This window comes from Eutrigla gurnardus, assembly GCF_963514095.1.
Source record: "Eutrigla gurnardus genome assembly, chromosome: 5".
NCBI classification, from domain to species: domain Eukaryota; kingdom Metazoa; phylum Chordata; class Actinopteri; order Perciformes; family Triglidae; genus Eutrigla; species Eutrigla gurnardus.
This window is the reverse complement of record NC_139919.1, coordinates 27653629-27673851: the sequence shown is the minus strand read 5'-3', so window position 1 is coordinate 27673851 and position 20223 is coordinate 27653629. Positions and strand designations below refer to the sequence as shown.

At 44.2% G+C, this 20223-nt stretch overlaps 2 protein-coding genes across 3 annotated transcripts; both read left to right on the top strand.

Annotated features, from left to right (window-relative positions):
* The first annotated feature begins 1512 nt into the window (after positions 1-1512).
* On the top strand, positions 1513-8690 carry LOC311013879 (moesin-like). 2 transcript variants are annotated; one of them, XM_084010160.1, is made up of 15 exons: positions 1528-1638; positions 2215-2262; positions 2472-2555; positions 2663-2758; positions 2876-2998; positions 3521-3672; positions 3775-3858; positions 3952-4098; positions 4457-4553; positions 5163-5326; positions 5460-5590; positions 5724-5884; positions 6190-6282; positions 7271-7504; positions 8441-8690. In XM_084010160.1, exons 1-15 carry the CDS (start codon positions 1555-1557, stop codon positions 8603-8605), a joined length of 1863 nt encoding a protein of 620 aa, XP_083866286.1. In that variant the 5' UTR covers positions 1528-1554; the 3' UTR covers positions 8606-8690. The 2 variants fall into 2 exon arrangements, with proteins under 2 accessions (XP_083866287.1, XP_083866286.1); XM_084010161.1 differs by lacking the exon at positions 2215-2262 and having other exon boundaries at positions 1513-1638.
* An 815-nt stretch (positions 8691-9505) lies between these two features.
* LOC311013836 (progesterone receptor-like) lies at positions 9506-18956 on the top strand. The gene is made up of 9 exons (XM_084010075.1): positions 9506-10572; positions 11216-11352; positions 11630-11746; positions 12131-12241; positions 12325-12531; positions 14468-14612; positions 15542-15672; positions 15828-15979; positions 17740-18956. Exons 1-9 carry the CDS (start codon positions 9770-9772, stop codon positions 17902-17904), a joined length of 1968 nt encoding a protein of 655 aa, XP_083866201.1. The 5' UTR covers positions 9506-9769; the 3' UTR covers positions 17905-18956.
* Positions 18957-20223: the final 1267 nt, after the last annotated feature.

Sequence of the window (20223 nt, the reverse complement as noted above, 5' to 3'; positions counted from 1 at the left end):
ATGTGAAACCGTGGCTACGTGTGACGAGCGGCGCGCGCGCACAGAGACAGACAGCCTGGCTGTGATTTACCTCTTTTATATATGGAGGACTGAGGAAGGAAACAAATAAAATCATAAAAATAAAATACAATTTTACAAAACATGTTAAAATAAAATAATATATATATATATATATTTTAAATTTTTATTTTTTTTGACTGGCCTCCGAAATACCGGGCTATTTTCAGCTGGTTTGCCACAGCTGTATGAAACTACATAATTCTCTCCTAATGAAATTGCAATAAACGGATTAAAAAGGATGCCGAAATAACTACATAATGATGGCAAATAAATCATGTGATGTCAGGGCTGTTTGCAAGACGACCAACAACAACTTTTGAAATGTTACTGAATTGAAAAAAGAAAATCTTTCCAAAATGTTTTTAAAAAATCCCCAAATACCAAATGATTACACCAATGCCTTGAGAAACGCAGAGGAAAAGACAGGCTGCAACTAGTGGAGATTTCAGCACTTCTGTTTGTCAAAACGGCTCAGAAAAGCCCTTATTGTCAATATAGCTGTGAGAGCCATCCATCCTCTGAAAGCCCAGAGTCTCTAGTTTGTGCTTGTAAAGTTTCAAGAGGCTGTGATTATCCTCCAGTTCACAACGGTTTGTTTTACACAGTGAGGTCAAATAAAAAAAAATAAAAAAAAGAAGGTCTCATTATGTGAGATGGCTACTATGGGGACCAACAACATCACACATGAAAATTAGGCTCACTGGAGTCTCGGCTTTCCAGTCAGACCCAAGTATTCAGAAATATTCTAATACTCAATTTTAGAATAGGCGAAACTAATATGTCTATATTAAAAAAGCATGGTTTTTAGCCCAAAAATGTATGAAAATGGGTTCTAACAAAGAGCCTTCTCTTCATGGATGTGCCCCAAACTGCATGAGATTAGCGATAAGTGGGCATGTCTGTGAAAGGGAGACTCGAGGGGACCCATAAAGCCCATTTTCTTTCACACAGGGACGTCTTTGCCAGTTTTCTTGCCAGTTTGGAGCGTTAATCCTGACATGCCATCACGACACGGTTGATAGAAGTCGATTATTTAGGTTCTTCTTGTTTCATTTGATACCAGCAGCATCATTAGCTTCAGGACTGAGCCCGCTACGGCCTCTTTCACAGACAGTATGTTGGAGAGGAGATCCCCGGGCCTCACAGGGTTCAGATTATTAGATTAACAGAGTGTGCTGGCGCTTTCACCGCCACCGGAACACCCGGTGCCGCCGAGTCCGGCCGGCTCCCCATTTATGTTCCTCCATAAAATAGTTTCGGGAAGCTAAGAGCACGTCTAGGTTTCTAGATAAGTGATACTCAAAACCTGACTGATTTAAGGGGAAAAGTCCACAGTAGATGAAGGCCGCCTGCATTAAAAGAAAAAAGGAAAAAAAAGATGTGGGCCTGGAGCTGCCATCGGATTAAGTCGGAGAGAAGTAGCCTACTTGGGAGCAACACAATGGTCCATTCTCATTCAGTAATAATCCCTGTAGGTATTGCAAGCAGTTTCATATGACTCCAAAGAAAAAAGGCTACTACAGGCACCTCGCTGAAGAAGTGTTTTGGCTACATAATAAAACCACACAAATGTCAACTGTAAGTAAGCTTTCATTTCATACGACCTTATTTTCACTGTTTCATATATTTTGTAGTCCAATTTGCAACTGTAAGTGGTTCGACTGGAATTATGTGAAGCTACAAGAAGGAGCTAAGTCTGATTTTTCAATGTAAAACGTGTGATATCTTGCAAAGCAGCCAGATGTTTCCAATTGGTTGCGTTTGTTGTTTTATTGAGTATTGGCACATAGATGAGCTAAAGTTAAGTGGTCTCTTCCTGATGTAATAAATGCTTATTGAAGCAGTCGAGTCTCCCGAGGAGGATTGGCCAGGTTTACAACTGCAGTACTTTATTATTGTTACCGTATTATTATTATATAGGTACTAATTAAAACCTACCTTGCTTTATTAAAGTTTATGAGGAATGGAGCCATCCGTTTCTCCCTTTTCTTTCTTGTAAGTCAGCCTCCACAAACTGCAGATATGTGTATATTGATACTAACATGCTAAATGGGTCATTGTTTTGACTGCGGTCGGTCAACACTTGCATGCATCATGGAAGGTGTTCTCAGTTAAAGTCTAAAATATACTGTGGGCTTCATTTTTTGATTGTAGTCCCCACCAACCTCTTGCGATTGGATGCTCCTGGTTGAACAGAAGAATGTAAGGAACACTTTTTTTTTTTTGGTCATTTTTCTGTTTTCAAAAGAGCAAAACTCTATTATGACAGAATTGAAAGTGCTATTTTTTTTTAAGCCAGCTGTTGTTCTGCATGCTGCTTGATGCTTCTCCAGTGAGACGGATGAAGGAGCAGCAGGGATGTTGTTTTTTCCTCCTCCTGTGTGGCTCAGTGTGACTCTTCTCTCCGCCAGATAAATGTGCGAGTTACGACCATGGACGCGGAGCTGGAGTTCGCCATCCTGCCCAGCACGACTGGCAAACAGCTCTTTGACCAGGTACGCCGTCGCGTTACGATCGAGCCACTGCTTCGATCGAGCCGCTGCTTCGATCGAGCCGCTGCTTCGACAGACCATGTGACCTGTTGCTTGTTTGGCATGTTTAGATCGTGAAGACCATCGGGCTGAGGGAGACCTGGTTCTTTGGCCTCCAGTATCAGGACAGCAAAGGCTTCTCCACGTGGCTCAAGCTGAACAAGAGGGTGAGAGGACAATGTCTGTGACATGGTGTTGGTGATCCTACCGTCACCCCATTGAGGCTAATTAGTATGTGTTTCTTTATTCTGGCATCTCTCCGCTCTGGGTTCGCTGATCCCCAGGTGACAGCTCAAGATGTGAAGAGGGACAACCCTTTGTTGATCAAGTTCAGGGCCAAGTTTTACCCTGAGGATGTCACGGATGAACTGATCCAGGAGGCAACACAGCGCCTCTTCTTTCTGCAGGTTAGAGACGAGCTCATGCTCGAAACATTGTTTTTACAAGTCTGGAATCCATGGGATGGAAATGATGGGCTTTCCTCGTCACTCATTGATTGAATTAATGATTAGATGGCACCATTTGTATTTGTATGCAACAGTAAGCACCTTTATTTACTGTGAACTTAAAAGGAGAGTAAAATTCATATAAAACACTCACTTTAACGCAAATTAAGAACATGGACAAACATATGCAAGCGTGGTACCCTGCGGATGCATGATTAAGAATCTCAATCAAAACAACAACCAGCCGGGAGTTCCATGATGACTCACGCGGATCTCCTAAACCCTTGTGGGTCTTCCATCGGGGAGTAGATGCACACCAAAGAGGATCCAGGTGCACAAAATAAACACGTCAGGCTTCTCTCTCTGTAAATAGCTTTAACACTAGCACCATGGTGTGTGTGCGTGTGTGTGTGTGTGTGTGTATGTGTGTGTGCGTGTGTGATATCTTCAGGCCGACAGCATCATCTTTTTTCTGTGTTTTAGGTAAAAGAGTGCATCCTAAACGATGACATATACTGTCCACCTGAGACCGCGGTGCTCCTGGCCTCGTATGCGGTTCAGGTCAAACAAGGAGACTACAGGAAAGACTATCACGTACCGGGATACCTCGCAAGAGAGAAGCTGCTGCCACAGAGGTACTGACTCCTGTGGTGAGAAGTGTCAAACAAAGTTCGACTTAATTCCAGCTGTAGACATCTGAATTGTAACTAATGTGTCGGCTTTATAAAAAAAAACAGGGTTTTGGAGCAGCACAAGCTGAATAAAAATCAGTGGGAAGAAAGAATCCAGGTGTGGCATAAAGAACACAAGGGAATGCTGAGGTACTGCAGTCTCACTGCAAAAAAGCCAAGAATGCAGTTTTATTTAATAAAAACCAGGTGTTGTGTAGCTCATTAAATGTCTCCACGCCGCAGAGAGAACGCCATGGTGGAGTACCTGAAGATAGCCCAGGATCTGGAGATGTATGGGGTCAACTACTTCAACATCAAGAACAAGAAGGGGTCGGAGCTGTGGCTGGGAGTGGACGCACTGGGGCTCAACATCTACGACAAGAAGGACAAGTAAGTCACAACTCAAAGAAAAGTCTACTGACAAACAAAGTTGGCGTTGTTTTTATGAAACACCACAACAATAATAGGATGGACTGTGATCAATTAACACTGGTGTTCATGGTCCCCAGAGGAAAAAGCCTAATAAGCACCACCAGGATGATAACTAATGGATGTGTTGCCATTATGAAAGTTGGTCCAGACATTTATGTTCCCCACAGTATGAATTTAAATGACTAAAATCAGCATGTCGTCACTGTGAGCATGTTAGCATTTAGCTTAGCCTCACAGAGCTTCTTGCTTGGCTGTGGACCTCTCTTTTCTGAGGGTCATAAACATGTTTTAACTAAACATGGTGAATGTTTTACAGGATGACCCCAAAGATCGGCTTCCCCTGGAGTGAGATCAGAAACATCTCCTTCAACGACAAGAAGTTTGTCATCAAACCCATTGACAAGAAAGCTCCGGTAGGCCAAAAAAACATCATGAATAGTGATTAATCTGCAGCAGCTACAAATCCCATGAAGCATTTCCTTACATGAAGTACAGCAAACGCCACGTTGAGGGGAGATTTAGCTTGTGGGGAAACTTTTCTACATACCTAGGGTCAGACTTTGTGCAGGTATGTTGATCCGTGAGCTTATCTTAACCAAGGATGTTTGTGGATGGGATTAAATAGCTGCTCCTTCTCCACTGCTCGGGGATTAATACATAGTACTCCTAATTATTGCATTAACCGCTTTTATGATGACATTTTCACATACAAGTACCTCTTCAGCGATACGCGTATTCATATTTCTTTGGTCTATTCATTATCTTTAATGGTGAAATCATCAATTTTGCAAGTTAATACATTACAGCAAGTAGTATAATGAGAGAAGATGCCACTTCATCTCACTCACAAACATGCATTTAGCCTCCCACTTCAATGTGCCTGTGTGCAGAGACTCCACAAGCATCCAATAGACTAGCAAAATGAAATCAATCCTCCCAACTCATTGTGAAATATAAAAACCAGATCTAGATGCCAACGACGTGTCCCAAAATCACTGATAGCAGATTTTCTCGTTTAAAAGGACTTTGTTTTCTACGTCCCTCGTCTTCGCATCAACAAACGCATCCTGGCGCTGTGCATGGGGAATCATGACCTGTACATGCGTAGACGCAAACCCGACACCATCGAGGTGCAGCAGATGAAGGCGCAGGCCAGGGAGGAGAAGAACAAGAGGCAGATGGAGAGGTGAGGAAGGAGGACATAATGACGGCTCTTTTATTATGATCATACACAGTTTACACTGTGTTCTCTCAGCTTTTGAGAAAGAACTGTCAGGAGATTTTTTCAGATGCGTATTTATGCACAATTCTCCTGTCAGGGCTCTGCTGGAGAGTGAGAAAAAAAAGCGAGAAAACGCCGAGAAGGAAACAGAGAAGATTGCTCGGGAGACCATGGAGCTGATGGGGAGATTGAGACAGATTGAAGAGCAGACAAAAAGAGCTCAAGAGGGTCTGACATCTTTCAGAATTATTAGTTTTTTTCCCAGTTAAGAACATTAATAAAACGGTGCAGTTTATTGAGATATACGTCTATAAAGCTTAAGCAGGCATGTCCGAGTTGATGTGATTTTTGTGCGTTTCAGAGCTGGAGGAGCAGACTCGTAGGGCTCTGGAGTTGGAGAAAGAGAGGACACTGGCACAGGAGGAGGCCGAGCGCCTGGACAAGGACCGCAGAGCTGCAGTGGAGGCCAAAGCAGCCCTGCTACACCAGTCTGAAAGTCAGATCAAGAGCCAGGAATGCCTGGTACTGAAAAAACACACTTGGGATCGATTTAATTACAAGGTAGATTCATTCTAAACCTAAAAAAAGCAGGAAAAAGCTGTTGTAAAGTGACCGTTCCAATATACTTCCTTCACTCGCTCAATGGCTCATTGATCACATATCGATCAACTCCACTACTAAGTTAATCATCAAATTATTTCCATTTTAGCCGATTGAACAGAAAAGGAAATTAACCCGAGCTGCACATTGGCAGACGCACCACAATGGCCTGAGAACAGCAGCCCCTCCCAACCCTCTCCCCCATTTGTGTGCCTGTGTGTGTGTAGGCCACTGAGCTGGCAGAGCTTACCTCTAAGATCTCCCAGCTGGAAGACGCCAAGAAGAAAAAGGACGAGGAGGCGAATAGATGGCAGAAAAGGGTGAGAATTCATCAAAAGGACCATGAGAGAGATAAAGGAATGAATCAAACATGAGCAAAAAAAAAAGGGATGTGTGACACTTCAGTCTTCTGTCCTCTGTGAAGTAGAAGCAAGGCATCAAACACACACACACACACACACACACACACACACACACACACACACACACACACACACACACACACACACACACACACACACACACACACACACACACACACACACACACACACACACACACACACACACACACACACGTATATCAGGAGATTTTCAAATTGTGACTGTATGAATTTTAGGGGTGTCACTTCAAGAAAACCTCAGCTACGGGATGCCAAATATGATACTATATGCAAATTTTACCCAATCGCATACACGTATACAAATAAGACGTGCTATAATACTGCAGTGTTTACTCTTTGCACCAATAAGAAGAAAGCTGGGATTCAACAGGAAATGGGCAGGTTACTTATATTTTTAGTTGAAGAAGTCACTACAAGGGGTTTCAACTGGTTATGATACGGATGCCTCTACATGACCTACACAAGCAAATTAGACCATCGTACAGTTATTCTTAAGGCCCGTCATTGGGTCGCCAAATTAGGAATGCTCCCGCCCCGCTCTGCCTCTGATTGGTTAGTGCTTGCTGTCTTTGTTGATTGGGTTGGTTTGGGGTATGATGAAGGAAACCGGCTGGGATAACAATATCAGGGTAAGCCAATCCACACACTCTGAAAGCTCCTTGTAGTTGCTTTAATGTTTAGAGTGAAAGAAAAATACAATTTCTGTGTATTTTGGGTTAAATGCCTATTTCAAATCCTATTAAAAAAGTAGCGACTTGTTGTTGTCTTCTATTTGCGTAGAGCTGCTTCAGTGTTGACAAATCAAATCTCAGAGAATGGGAGCTGCACGATTTCAAACATCACATTTTGCCGTTCCGGCAAATGAATATCCGACCACAAAGCTTCACTTCACTGTGTGTTGGCAGGCGACGGTGGTCGAAGCTGATCTGGAGCGCACCAAGGAGGAGCTGAAGACTAAAATCATGGGCGTCCACATCCAGGACTCGGTCCACCCTCACATGCACGAGCACGACGAGACGGACGAGAGCAGCGCGGAGGCGAGCGCCGAGCTGACCTCCCCGGGCATGGTTCGAGACCGCAGCGAGGAAGAGCGAGTCACGGAGGCCCAGAAGAACCAGCGGCTGCAGAAGAACCTCAAAGTAAGCGGATATAGACAAATTTTCTTATTCAGTCGATTTGCAAATTTGCGTTCTCTTCCCTGGCGTCGGGTCAGAGGTCATGTTCAGATAGAGATTAGCGATCCCCTGGCGGTCCCGGAGCTATTCGATGGATTGACCTGAAATTTTGTAGAAGCACTAATAGTCCTCAGAGGATGAGTCTTTGATGGATTACTTAAATCAATGATTTTTCCTCCAGTGCATCTACGAGGTCAACATTTTGGGATGTTAAGTGAAATATCTGGACAAATATTGGAAAGATTGCTTTAATCCTCTGATCCTCTCATCTAGCTACATCACCGGGTCAAATTTCAATTCTTTGGTTTATGAATAAATGCAAAAACATGCAAAACTAATGGAATTTCCGTCATCCTCCGTCGCACTCTCGGTTGAGTCCTGATTAGCAAATAGCAATTAGCATGGTCTCAGTCAGTGTGCAGGTATTAGCATTTAGCTGCAGACTGTTGTGTTTACAGAATGTCTCAATCACTCTGATAGCAACTGTTGACGGTCATATAGAGGTTGTGACTCTGCTGTAAAGATGGCAGCTTAATTGCCACCGAAGAGCTTGTCTCACCTAGAACTAGTGCACTCTGCATAATAGAGCAATGTTGCAGTTACATTGTCATTCTATTGGTTTCATGCAAATCGCAAATCTCATCCAGACAAATGAAATAAGGAAATAAAATCTCATCCAGACATATCAAAAATAACAAATAACAAAAAATAACAGCCAAAAAGAGATATATTGGGGGACTCAACAAAAAACTGGCCTTAATAACTATGGACAATAGAGTGTTTTCAGATGGGCATTGAGTGGAGGACAGGGGTGACGGGCGAGAGGGGCAGAGCTTCTGAATAGTCTCCCAGAGAGTCTTGGGGAAAAGAGGATCTGATTCTCTTTTTGTTCCCTTTCAGTTCCTGAGCACGGAGCTGGCTGGAGCCGTGGACGAGAGCAAGAAGACCCCCAACGACCTGATCCACGCCGACAACGTGAAGGCGGGCCGAGACAAATACAAGACCCTGCGCCAGATTCGGCAGGGCAACACCAAGCAACGCATTGACGAGTTTGAGTCCATGTGAGCGGCGGCTGCTGCAGGTCCGCCCATGATGAAACGGGACACACGGAGAGATTTTAGATAGGCTGCAGATTATTGCATGTAGGTAGGAAATGTGACGGGCAAATTATATTGTTGCTGCCTTTAATGTTCTTTAGTTTTAAATGTCTTTCCACTGCTGAAAATATTTCTAATGTCACGCAGGGACAAAAACAAATGAATTGGTTTACATGGAAACCCCATCAAGGCTGTGAAACAATGAAAAGTGCATTCATGTTGATCAATGAGAGCAATGACATGTGAGATACAGTACTTCCATCCACACACAAAAACACCTTAAAGCTCGTCCACATGAGGATGCATCACCTTCACCGTGCCTAACGAGGCACACTGTTCAAAATAATGAAAAAAATAATGAGCAATTATCCAACCGCAAATACATGTTTGTCTTTCCATTGTGAATAAACGGAATATTGCATCACCACTGATGTAGCCTGTATAACATCCCCAACTCCCACCGCTGTTCCAATGTTCCCAGACAACCGATGGACGTGTGCCCACAAATAATGGACATTTGATAGGTTTCTGCACCTGTTAGTCTGTTGCCTTCACGTCCTCATCCATCACATGCAGCTGACAATTAGACCCTCCATCCATCATCCCAATCAAACATGTCCCACTTTGTCTGTGATTGTGCAGGGAAACTGTTATTTTTTTTGTGTTGAATTCAACCACCTGAAACAAACCAGCCCACACAGCCTAATTTACATACTCCAGAGTGCAACACGCACCGAAATAAAACCATATTTCAAAGAACACGGCAGCATATCAGTGAGTGTGGAGCTGTGGCGGGATAATGGGGCGTTTCATTATTGTTTTAGTATTGAATCTATTCTCGCGAGACCTGTCAACACACCAGAGTACAAAGTCAAGTTACAGAAAGTTGCAGCCGTTACTTATGCCGTGGGTGCTTGTTGACGCTGCTGGGCGATGAAAACGGAAACTTAAAGAGAAAAGAAAAGAAAAGTTAGTCGCAGGTCGACGGGACGTTTCCTTTTCCCCGCAACAAACTACGTCGACTCCGAATCTCACATCCGCTGAGACGCAGGACGGGAGGCTCGCAGGGTGGAGGAGTGTTGTTTTAGTCGTGCAACCAGACGCACGACGCGCCGCGCACAAGGAGACGGACATGGCCTTTCGCACAAGCCCGTTAACGATTAATGACGCCGCGGACACCTTCCCGTGCGGGGCTTCTGCCGAGCTCAGCAAGGCGGTGTCGGTTTCCTTGGGTCTGGACTCGGTGTGTTGCTCTCCCCTCGGCGGCATGCAGCCGTGCTCCAGCGGCGGCGGTTCTTTCGCGGACTTCGGCTCCTCCGCGGAGCGCGCTTCCCTGGGAGGAGGAGGAGGAGGAGGAGGAGGAGTGTCGGAGTTAGGAGCTGCGACTATGCAGAGGGAGGACGACTTCGCAGAGGTGTGCCACGGCATACGGCAGGTGAGCTGCATGGATCTGCTCCAATCGGGCGACGCGGAGAGCGCGCAGAGCGTTACGCGCGGAGAGCCGGGGATCTCCAGATACGTCTGCAGGGAGTCAAACTTGTTCACGGAGGCAGAGTTGCCCGCGACCTCTCGGCTCGGTGACCTCCTGCCCCTGAAACCGTACTCTGCCCACCCGGGCCCCTACAGAGAGACGCCGGGTGTGTGGTGCGCGTTCAGCAGCCGTGCCGAGCCGGAGAGAGGCGGATCCAGCGGACATAATTTGTTGTGTAAATATAGTAATTGTGGCCAAGCCTCTCGTGGACCCATGCAGGAATACCCTTGTATCTGGTACAACAAGGGCGAGCAGGGAGGCAGAGGTGGCGTGGGATCAGCGATGGAGCGAGGGTATAGCCAAGTGGAAAGTTACCATGGTGTAAATCCCCAGGAGCACGCCACTTTATCCACGATCAAGACGGAACCTTCGGTCTGGCTGGATTGCTCAGAGCGCAGTTTCAGGTAAAAACAGATATTAATCATTGCATTGTTGGATTTCACATTGTTACTGTAAAGCTGCACTGTGTGGTATTTCTTGATATTTGTGCAGATGATACTCCCTGTAAACCTGGTTCTCCACCAGTGTTGTGTTTTTCCCCTACATCGTAGAACAAACATGCCAGTCCAGCTGCAGAGGCAGCTGCTTGTCTTTATTAAATCACGGCCTTGGCCAAGTTGTGTTTCAGCTACGCAGCAGCTACACCATCAAAGTTCACCCCCATCCCTTGCATGTGCGGATGTGTCCTGGTCTGTGCTGTGACTAACTGTGGAAGACAAAAAGAAAACACCACCCGTGATGTATCAGCGTCCCTATAAACAAGAGATACAGAACCTGTTGCTGATTCGGTTCTCGGGAATGGAAAAGACAAAAAGTCCTGTTTTGACTTCTCGATTAGTAATTAACAAAAAAAAGTTATTTAATCACAGGTGTGCTCGTCGTTTAGATCCCTTCTTTTCTGACATAATCAACCCCGGAATAGAGAAATCCCCTTTAATTCGATTGGATAAAGGGGATTAGTGCAACACATGTTCCTCCTGTCCGCTGTATCAGTGTTCGCCTCGTTGAATCCTATAAAAACACACACTTGTGTACCTGTGTGTCCAGGCACGAGGATTTGTTTCCAGGTGTGTATCTGTCGGACAGGAGGATGTGTCAGGTGTGTGGCGATGACGCCTCGGGCTGTCACTACGGAGCCGTCACCTGCGGGAGCTGCAAAGTATTCTTTAAGAGGGCCGCTGCAGGTGGGCATGACACACACACACACACACACACACACACACAGATTCACACACACACACACACACACACACACACACAGATGCACACAAGCACTCAATTACCGCTGATTTCATTCATTACACCCACTCGTTCATGCAGGCGGGACACAGTGACCTGACATTATGAGAGCATGTTACTTGTTATCAGTAAACACCCACATGTCTTTGCTATGAGCCCATTGTTCAGCCCGCTGCCTTAAACCCCCCCACCCCCCTCCCCTGGACTTTTCTGTGCCACCAGGTAAGCAGAACCATCTGTGTGCCAGCCGGAACGACTGCACCATCGACAAGCTGAGGAGGAAAAACTGCGCGTCGTGCCGTTTAAAGAGATGCTTCATGTCCGGAATGAGCCTTAAAGGTGAGCGACCGCTCATTTTAGGGACGGAACGAGAGGTGTGTTTGGAAAATGGGGTCAGGGTGGGTTAAGATACCTTACATCCATTGGATCAGAACTGACTAATCAAATGTTCCAGCTTGAATACAGTGTGACAAATGCATTTCAGCAAAAAAGGCCAAAAGAGCACTTTTTCTTGGCCAATGATGGAGGACATTGCCACATGGTTTGTGATAAGGAACAGCTCCCTTGGCTGAGTATTAGCCCCCCTATTTACATTATTCCCAGTTTCTTTTCCTGATTTTTTTTCCGACAACGTATTGTGTAATAAAACAGGCACAATGGAAGCTGGATTTCCTTTTTTTCCCCCTCCTTTCTCATCTTCTACCCGTCTGTGTTGGACTCTAGGTCGCCGGCTGAAGGGAGCCGGACAAACAAGGAATGTAGAGATGGAGCAAGGGACCGGAGGGAGGAGGGACGTGATCTTGGAGCCCGGAATTGCAGCTGCCAGGGCTCAAAGTAAGAATTATCGTCCTGCTAACTCATGTAATAATATCTCTCAATTTTTATAATGTCTGGTCTTGTGTGTAAATCATGAGCAGCATCCCGGACCCCGGCTTTAGGCATCCCCCCGACCCTGCGCTCCTGCCTCTCCCTGCTCAGCGTCTTGCAGGCCATCGAGCCGGCCGTGGTCAACGCGGGACACGACCACGCTCAGCCGGACAGCCCCACGTCTTTGCTCACCAGCCTCAACGAGCTGGGGGAGAGACAGCTGGTAACCGTGGTGCGCTGGGCCAAGGCAATACCAGGTAAACCAGTAAAACTAGACCACGTCTCCGAAGTTGTTTCAGGTTCAGCACAAAGCCAGATAAACCTTTGAGACTGAGAGGAGCCTCGGTCGCTTGATGGTCGCTGTGGCAATATAGAATTTTAAAACACTCACAATAAGCTGATTGTGGTGAGTTTCCATATCAAGGTGATAATAAATATCGTCACGAGTGACTTAAAGGCTGTCTAGCTCGCCACCGTGGTAGATAAGTGAAAAAACATTTGCCTGATATAAAAATACATTTGCAGGGAGGTCTTATGATTTATGATAATCACACACAAAAAAGTGTCTTCATTGTGACGTAATAAAAATGTAAGTTTCTCGTATGTTTTGTGCAATTTTAAGAGTTTTGAGTACATTTTGGTGATTATCGGGATAACATCGTGAATTTAATTATTTTGGCTACGATGATCGTGACGTGAGATTTTCATATCATCCCATGCATATCCACAAGGTTGGCAGTTCAATCCCTGGCTTCAAGTGTCCTTGAGCGAGACACTGAAGCCAAAGTTGCTCCCCGGGCTCTTTCCCAAACGCTTTACTTAGGTAGCTTCAATGCAGACGTCAAATTTGTGTGCGTAGACAAGTCCAAAGTCTGATCTGATCTAGTCTTACAAGTTGGGCACGGCCTCAACATCTTGCCCACCAGAGGGCAATTTCACAAAACCTAGACAGCTGATTAAGCCGGGAATTTTCGCTAAATTTAGTTTGACGAAAGCGGTGGCACGGCTTGATTAATCCTGGTGCCTCATCTGTTAAATCAGCAATCACTCCCATTGGTTAGTTATTCCATGTTCAAGTATTTTGCCTTATTTTTTTTATCAAACTGTATTAAAATACCATAGGTAAGCGACATACTGCCATTCAGTTAAGTAGGCCTACCGTTTTGTTGTTTTAACATTGTGGTTATTGTTTCCAAAGGTGTTTTCAATTAAGTCATAAGGGCAACATATAAAAGTCCTAAACACGTGTTGCTTCCTTTACAACGTGATCGATGATGAAGTTCTCGAACTGAGTCTTCCCAAAGACTACCTGCATGAGTGATGCAGGTTTTCTAGGGATGGCAAAGCTACCTGTGCAGACTACCGGGTCCCAAGATCCAGCACGGCACAACACAGGGCCATACAATCCCTCAGATGGTGCCATGTTCCTATATGTTGTAGGAGATGCTGGACATTTTTTTTTTTAATTAAATACAAAAAAAGTATAATTAATTTGACATAGAGCTAAACATTCTAGCGTTGTGGATAACAAGGGAAAGTTTACAACTGTAAATTTGTGGAAATAAGTAACTCCTTGAATGGTATAATCATGACAGTTTCAGTTAAGAGCTGTGGTTAGTAACTGTAAAAAGTTGGCCCACTATTATTGTCTGTTTTTTCGCTGCTTACAGCGGCAGCGTTTCCTTTTTATTTTCGTATATTATATGCTTTACTTCCTCGTACATTTGCATTAGAAGCTGCTGCTCACTGAGTGAGGTATGCTGCGTCAGTAAATCTGTGATCGACACCTTGGTCTATTTTAAGAAAGGCATGAATGCGCATTTATCTGAATTTCTTACACCTGGCTTGACAGTTCTCACCCTGGTTGGCCGACGTGAAGCGTCTAAAACCAGGACGCACTGACGAGATGAGGTCACGCCTCGCCCTTTTCTGTAATCCTGGATTTCTGAATTCTACTTTTTGTGAAATATCAGTCCTTTCTTTGCCAGTTTGAGCAGCCGATCCCATTCAAACTAAACTAGCCTGTTCATGCATTAACCACTAGAGGGGGGTGTGTTCATGTTCAAGCCATGAATGGCAAGCTGGGGGAAAAAAAGGGGCAGCAATGTATCCCCACTGTTTCTAGCCTGAACCTGTGAAGTGTTACCTCACCATGACCTGACGTGTGATAAGAACAACACGTGTTTTCGACAGGCTTCCGCGACCTTCACGTAGACGATCAGATGTCCGTGATTCAGTTGTCATGGATGGGGGTGATGGTGTTCGCTATGGGCTGGAGGTCCTACACGCTGACTAACAGCTCCATGCTCTTCTTTGCTCCAGACTTGGTCTTCAATGAGTAAGTGGCTTAAACACACTTCACACGGCATATTAGAATTCTTACATTGTGTTTGAATTAAACAGAAAAGGAAAAGAAACCTGAAACTTTTGTCAAACAAAGAAAAGTTTGTTTGGATGTAATCGGGCGAAATAATCGTCGTGACATTGGGTTTGTTTGAATAGTAAGAGATGTCAGCTGTCACGGTGATGGAAAAAGAAAGGCACAGTGGAATACGAGCTTTACAAATCACACAATGAACGGCAGATTTTTTTTTTAGGCAAGGCGGTAAACAAGTCTGTTCTGTTTTTACCTTTTTGATACACATGGCCGCAGAGGGATCACCTCAGATGATTTATTCAGTTTCATCTTCAAGAAACTGTCATTAGTCCCCAACAAAGTTGTTTCTTTTTCTCCCGTTTTGATGTTGATTTGCACCACAACTTCCTTAAACCTCTACAAAAAAAAACCTGTTTCTGACACCTCGTCTTTTTGTCTTTTCGTTGTACTTTAAGAAACAAAATCACCACACTAGATTTACATAAACAACATCAGTAAATTGTTTCCTGCGTTGAAGGAGGGGTGTTGCTCTGAATGCTAACGTTAGCCACGGGGCCTCCCAGCAGCTCTTTAGCTGGTGTCTTAGCGAAACACTCATTCCGTCTGCATTAGACCTCCGTCACTCTGTTGCGCTGCCTCTGACCTGCATGGTAATGGATACGCCTGCCCTTGTTGCTGACCCTCATTTTTCTCTCCCCTCCACCGTCGTTCTCATTTTCCATTATCCACCTCACTCATTTCTTCTCACCTCTGCTGCTGCTTCCTCCTTTTCACTCCTGCCTCCATTAACTGTCCTCATCTCTTTTCTATATTTCCTCTCTTCCCTCCTCCTCATGTGCTCCTTCATCTCCTCTCATGGGTTTATTCCCCCCCTCCCCTCCTCCACAAAGCCAACGGATGCAAGTGTCCAGCATGTATGAAGACTGTGTGAGGATGAAGCTGCTCTCCCAACGGTTCTGCATGCTGAAGGTCACTCAGGAGGAGTTCCTCTGCATGAAGGCCCTGGTTCTCTTCAGCATCAGTGAGTCCGCTGGGAACACGTCTGAAATAATAAGTTGAATGTCAACTGGGCGAGTGAAATATGACTATAATAGAGTTTCGGCCGTACTTCAGAGAATTGATGGGATGGATAAAGTCTGTTAGAGTTATTGTTGTGTTCTGGCTTTGTGGTCACAGTGCCAGTGGAGGGCCTGAAGAACCAGCGTTGTTTTGATGAACTGCGGACCTCCTACATCAAGGAGCTGGACCGCTTGGCCAGTCACTGCGGAGAGACCACCCGTACACAGAGACTGTTTCAGCTCACACAGCTGCTGGACTACCTCCAGTCGGTAATGGACACAACTCCACTTCATATATGAAAAACACACCACGCTGTGACTTTGTGAACTATTACGCGATTGTAATCTAGTTGGCGTCGCAACTGCTTGAGCAGGAAATGGCTCCAAAGTACGCTTAAAATCTCCATTTGGCTCCGGATGCGTGGTTACGTCTGAACTCACTAGGAGAGAGATTTACTGTTCACTTCATAGCTGGATTACTTCAGTTGACGTTATCAGTTATTGCGTTTAAAATTTAAACGCCAGCCCATTTCAATTTAGTTACAGATTTCAAATGTCTTGTCCAATCTGGTTCCCAGGCAACATCATCCAGTAGCTGCAGACTCCACTTCTGTTCTAACGTACATAACGTATCAGCAGGAAGCAGCAGTTCAGGTCTGCAGATGCAAACATGTCGATGCAACAGCTGCACTGCACCGACATGTCATCTCCGTCCTGATTGCTTTGGAGAGGGAAGGACAGGATGTTATCTCTCAAAATAAAATAGAGAGCAAATCACAGCAATACACGGAAATTGAAGATTAATCTCCAAGTTTTGCGGTTGTTTTTTTTAGTATGAATCATTTGCACGTCTGTTCTTACTGGTGCACCAGTGTGCCAGAACTAGTTGACCATCTCTAGGGACAATTAACATAATATAAACTCGGGTGTCTGAAGGTCAAGTGCCTTTAAAAAAAAGCCTAAAGTTAAGCCTGAGGCACAAAAAATTGGTATGAATGAAATTTTTATCTGATCATTTAATATTCAGAGGAAGATTCAATGATACAAATTTTAGCCTCGGTGTATTTTTTCATATTTGTGTGAATATCAGACCTACAAACTCTGGAGAAGTGAAAAAGGTGACAACATGCAAAACTAAAACCCTCTTCATTCACTTCTACTACCCTGGTTGACATAAAAAAGGTGACTGTAGCCAAAAGGTGACCAGTTTGCAGGTGTGGAATATATATTTAATATGCTTAGGTGTGGATGAAATATTTTTCCTTATTTAGTTAAATTTAAAACTACAATTAAAATACTTCATATGGTTTCTATCATCATGGACTGCATCATTTTATTTTTTACATCCCCCTGCTTCATGCACGGATGTTTACACTGTAAATAAAGTCAGTAAAACCATAAAAGTACGCATGCTTTAAGACACATATTGTTCAAACTATGCTTACATGCATTTGAAATATTTCTTAATGGAGATGAATGTGAGTGAAGCAACCACTAGAGGGTGCAGATTGACTGCTTTCCTTCTTAGTATTATGACAACATTTAATACTAATTGCTAAAAAATAATCAAAGAGAAAAACAAACCCATTAGTGACATCAGTGGTTGACAGAAGAGCTGGAAATGTTCCTCCCAATGAGAGCCGGGCTGCAGCAGCTCCAGCCTCGTGTCTTTCACTGTGGATTTACCGTTAAAGGCTCAGCTTTGTCAGTGTCCCACTCACGTCTCAGATCTTCTAATGCCTTATGAGCTGGAGGGCAGCCAGGGATCGTCTGGCGGGGGCCCTTTAGGCAGAAAAACCTGAGTTGATCAAGACTTTGCAGTGCAGACCCCTTCGGCTTTACCCTGCCTGTGAGGGCTTAGAGCGTCACAATGAGTGTCGTCTTTTTAAATCACCTCTTAAAGCGTGTGTCAAAAGACAAGCTCCAATGTCATTTGCCATTTCCTCTTTTTTCCCTCCCTTCAGGCTTCGGTTCCTTCTCAGGGCTGCGTGGATGTAGGTGTTACATTTTTGTCCCTTTCTTCTTCTCAGGTTGTGAGGAAGTTACACCAGTTCACCTACGATCTGTTCATCCAGGCTCAGTCCCTGCAGACGCGGGTCAACTTCCCCGAGATGATCTCGGAGATTGTGAGCGTCCACGTGCCCAAGATCCTCTCTGGCATGGTGAAGCCCATACTTTTCCACAACACGGCCTAGAGGGGGCGTCCCTGTGATTGTCCTATACGGCACCCCCAGTCCTTCCACTGTTCTCTGGGAAAGCTGAAAATGCCTAGGGAGTGTTTATGATTTCATGGAGGTGAAAGAAGTGTAAACTGATTTTTTTTTTACCTACAGGGTGACGGTGAAAAAGCATACAAGCGCGTCCTTCCAAACTATTTACATCCACGCTCTTCTTCTCACTGCCTGCTATCTGTATCGCACACTACAAAATGTGTTCTAGAGCTGATTTTAAAAAACTTTTTTTTTTTGCATGCATTCCTGCACACAGGCTCATGAAAAGCCAACCACCTGGCATGTAGACATCTTCATATTTAACTGACAACAGGCAATATTTTATTTCAGAGGGGGGCGAGGCGGCGGCGAGAAAAAACACGTTTGCAGATTTCCCATCACCAAAGCTCGTCTGTGTTCAGTGGTATGACATTTGCACTAGTTTTTTTTTTTTTTTTGAACAATGAATGTTATTGTGTGCGCCTGAGATGAACAAAGTTGATTGGCAGTTAATAAGCAGTTGTGGCATGCATGCAAAGACGTAAGATCCGTCCCGTCTGAACACGAGCATCTCTGAAAGCTGTAATCCATAGAAATTAAAGTTTACAGCGACGACAAAACAAAAATACACTTTTTAAACCGGCAAACGTCTGCATCGCTGCAAATTCCAAATGTATATTTATGCATTTTTGGCATATAAAAAGGTCACACTGAAGAAAATAATTGGACAAAGTACTCGAATGACTCATTAGTCAACTAACTATTTGTGACTTTTTTTTTTTTAAAGCTTGCTTGTTTTTGAATGTCAACTGTTATTCAAGTACTTTTGTTTTCTTTCCCAGAATGGACATTTCATACGGTTGTAACTTTTTCTTCAATTTCATAAAAAAAAAAAAAGTGTTTTTTGCAAGTGCTTAGTTGTGTGTCATCCCACACTCATTGTAGCTTCTGACATTTTTGCTAAACGTGAAAGGTCAAGCAAAGAATCTGCTCATTTGTTGCAACACTTACGGCTCAACGTGTAATAAAAAAAATTGAAGCATGAATGTGTATCCGTTTTGTTGCACGCTGTCACATTACAGCACATTAATGCGTGGTCTCATGGTAATAATGGTAATATAAATGTTACCCTGATGGATATATTCGCTGTCTATGCAGTCAAGTGGATAAACGGGCCTTTAGAAAAACATCTGACAGACAAGTCTTTCCTACTGCATTTACACACCCTCAGGATTATCAGCCTCCACCAGACAGGTAATGGATCACAGCAGGAATCCAGAACATGTCACAGTCAAACGAGAAAGACTGGCTGATTTATTTCGTGTCTGTGGGTTCCTGCGAGAAAACAGCCGTTGTCTGCCAATCTGACATCAGAGACCGCTGCCTGTATTTTAATACCATCTAGTGGCTGCCGTCGAACCTGCAGCCGTAAACCGAAACTCTGCAGTAGTGCAGTAGGGCCAACATCTGCTGGATCCATTGACATTTGCTTCGTAATGTAATTGGACACGGATTCACTCAATGTTTGAACAGGGTTACCAATAAATGGTAGGAGTCACGAGAGAGGAGGTCATAGCACTGAAGGGGGACGAGTCAATAAAAAGGGGTCTTTTAATTATAAGCTTTATGAAGGATTAATGAGTGAAAACCTAACAGATCATTTGGAAGTAAAATATTTATAATGTAAACTATCAGATTGTGTTTTTGTCATTTTAATCATCCTTGAAAATAGGTTTTTTTTTTGTAGATTTCTATTTTTTTCACAATGTCTGTTGGGCTGAAGAGGAAAATCTGTTTGAGAGCTGGTTTATTTTTACATGTTGCATTTAAAAGTGCAAAAAGCAGTCTGCCTGGGTAACCTCCACCGCCATTTTAACTCCCATTTCCTGAACAACCTCTCTCAACAAGTATTTGTCCCTCTCATAAATGAATTGGAGCTGAACGAAGTTGGGGAGGGGGGGTTGAAAGACACGCCGAAATATCACTTATTTCTAAATATATTCCCCACTACACATGCACCCCACGGCTTCCCCTTAAAAGGGATGGCGTCTCGTAGGTTTGCAATGATCAAAAATGTATGTGTTGATGTCGACATTTGAACTCGGTTCGGATTCCATTTGATTTCTCTGTTTTCTCCGAGTCTGCTCTGCATCAATATTACATGCCAACTCCAGCAGAAGAGGGATTTTTTCCTGTTGGGTAACGGGCGACCGCAGAAAGCGCAAACACACAGGCCACAAACAACAAAAAGTCGAAACTATTTCCTCATGTGGAGATTAAGGCGAGACTAACAGGAGGAGAGAG

Excerpts from the sequence above, each read along its gene's own strand:
- LOC311013879 (XM_084010160.1), top strand. The coding sequence starts at position 1,555 with ATGACTCCAAAGAAAAAAGGCTACTACAGGCACCTCGCTGAAGAAGTG. Across the intron at positions 5,591-5,723 it reads GACAAAAAGAGCTCAAGAGG|AGCTGGAGGAGCAGACTCGT; the intron begins GTCTGACATCTT and ends TGTGCGTTTCAG. Across the intron at positions 7,505-8,440 it reads GGCTGCAGAAGAACCTCAAA|TTCCTGAGCACGGAGCTGGC; the intron begins GTAAGCGGATAT and ends GTTCCCTTTCAG.
- LOC311013836 (XM_084010075.1), top strand. The coding sequence starts at position 9,770 with ATGGCCTTTCGCACAAGCCCGTTAACGATTAATGACGCCGCGGACACC. Across the intron at positions 11,353-11,629 it reads CTTTAAGAGGGCCGCTGCAG|GTAAGCAGAACCATCTGTGT; the intron begins GTGGGCATGACA and ends CTGTGCCACCAG. Across the intron at positions 12,532-14,467 it reads CTGGGCCAAGGCAATACCAG|GCTTCCGCGACCTTCACGTA; the intron begins GTAAACCAGTAA and ends TGTTTTCGACAG.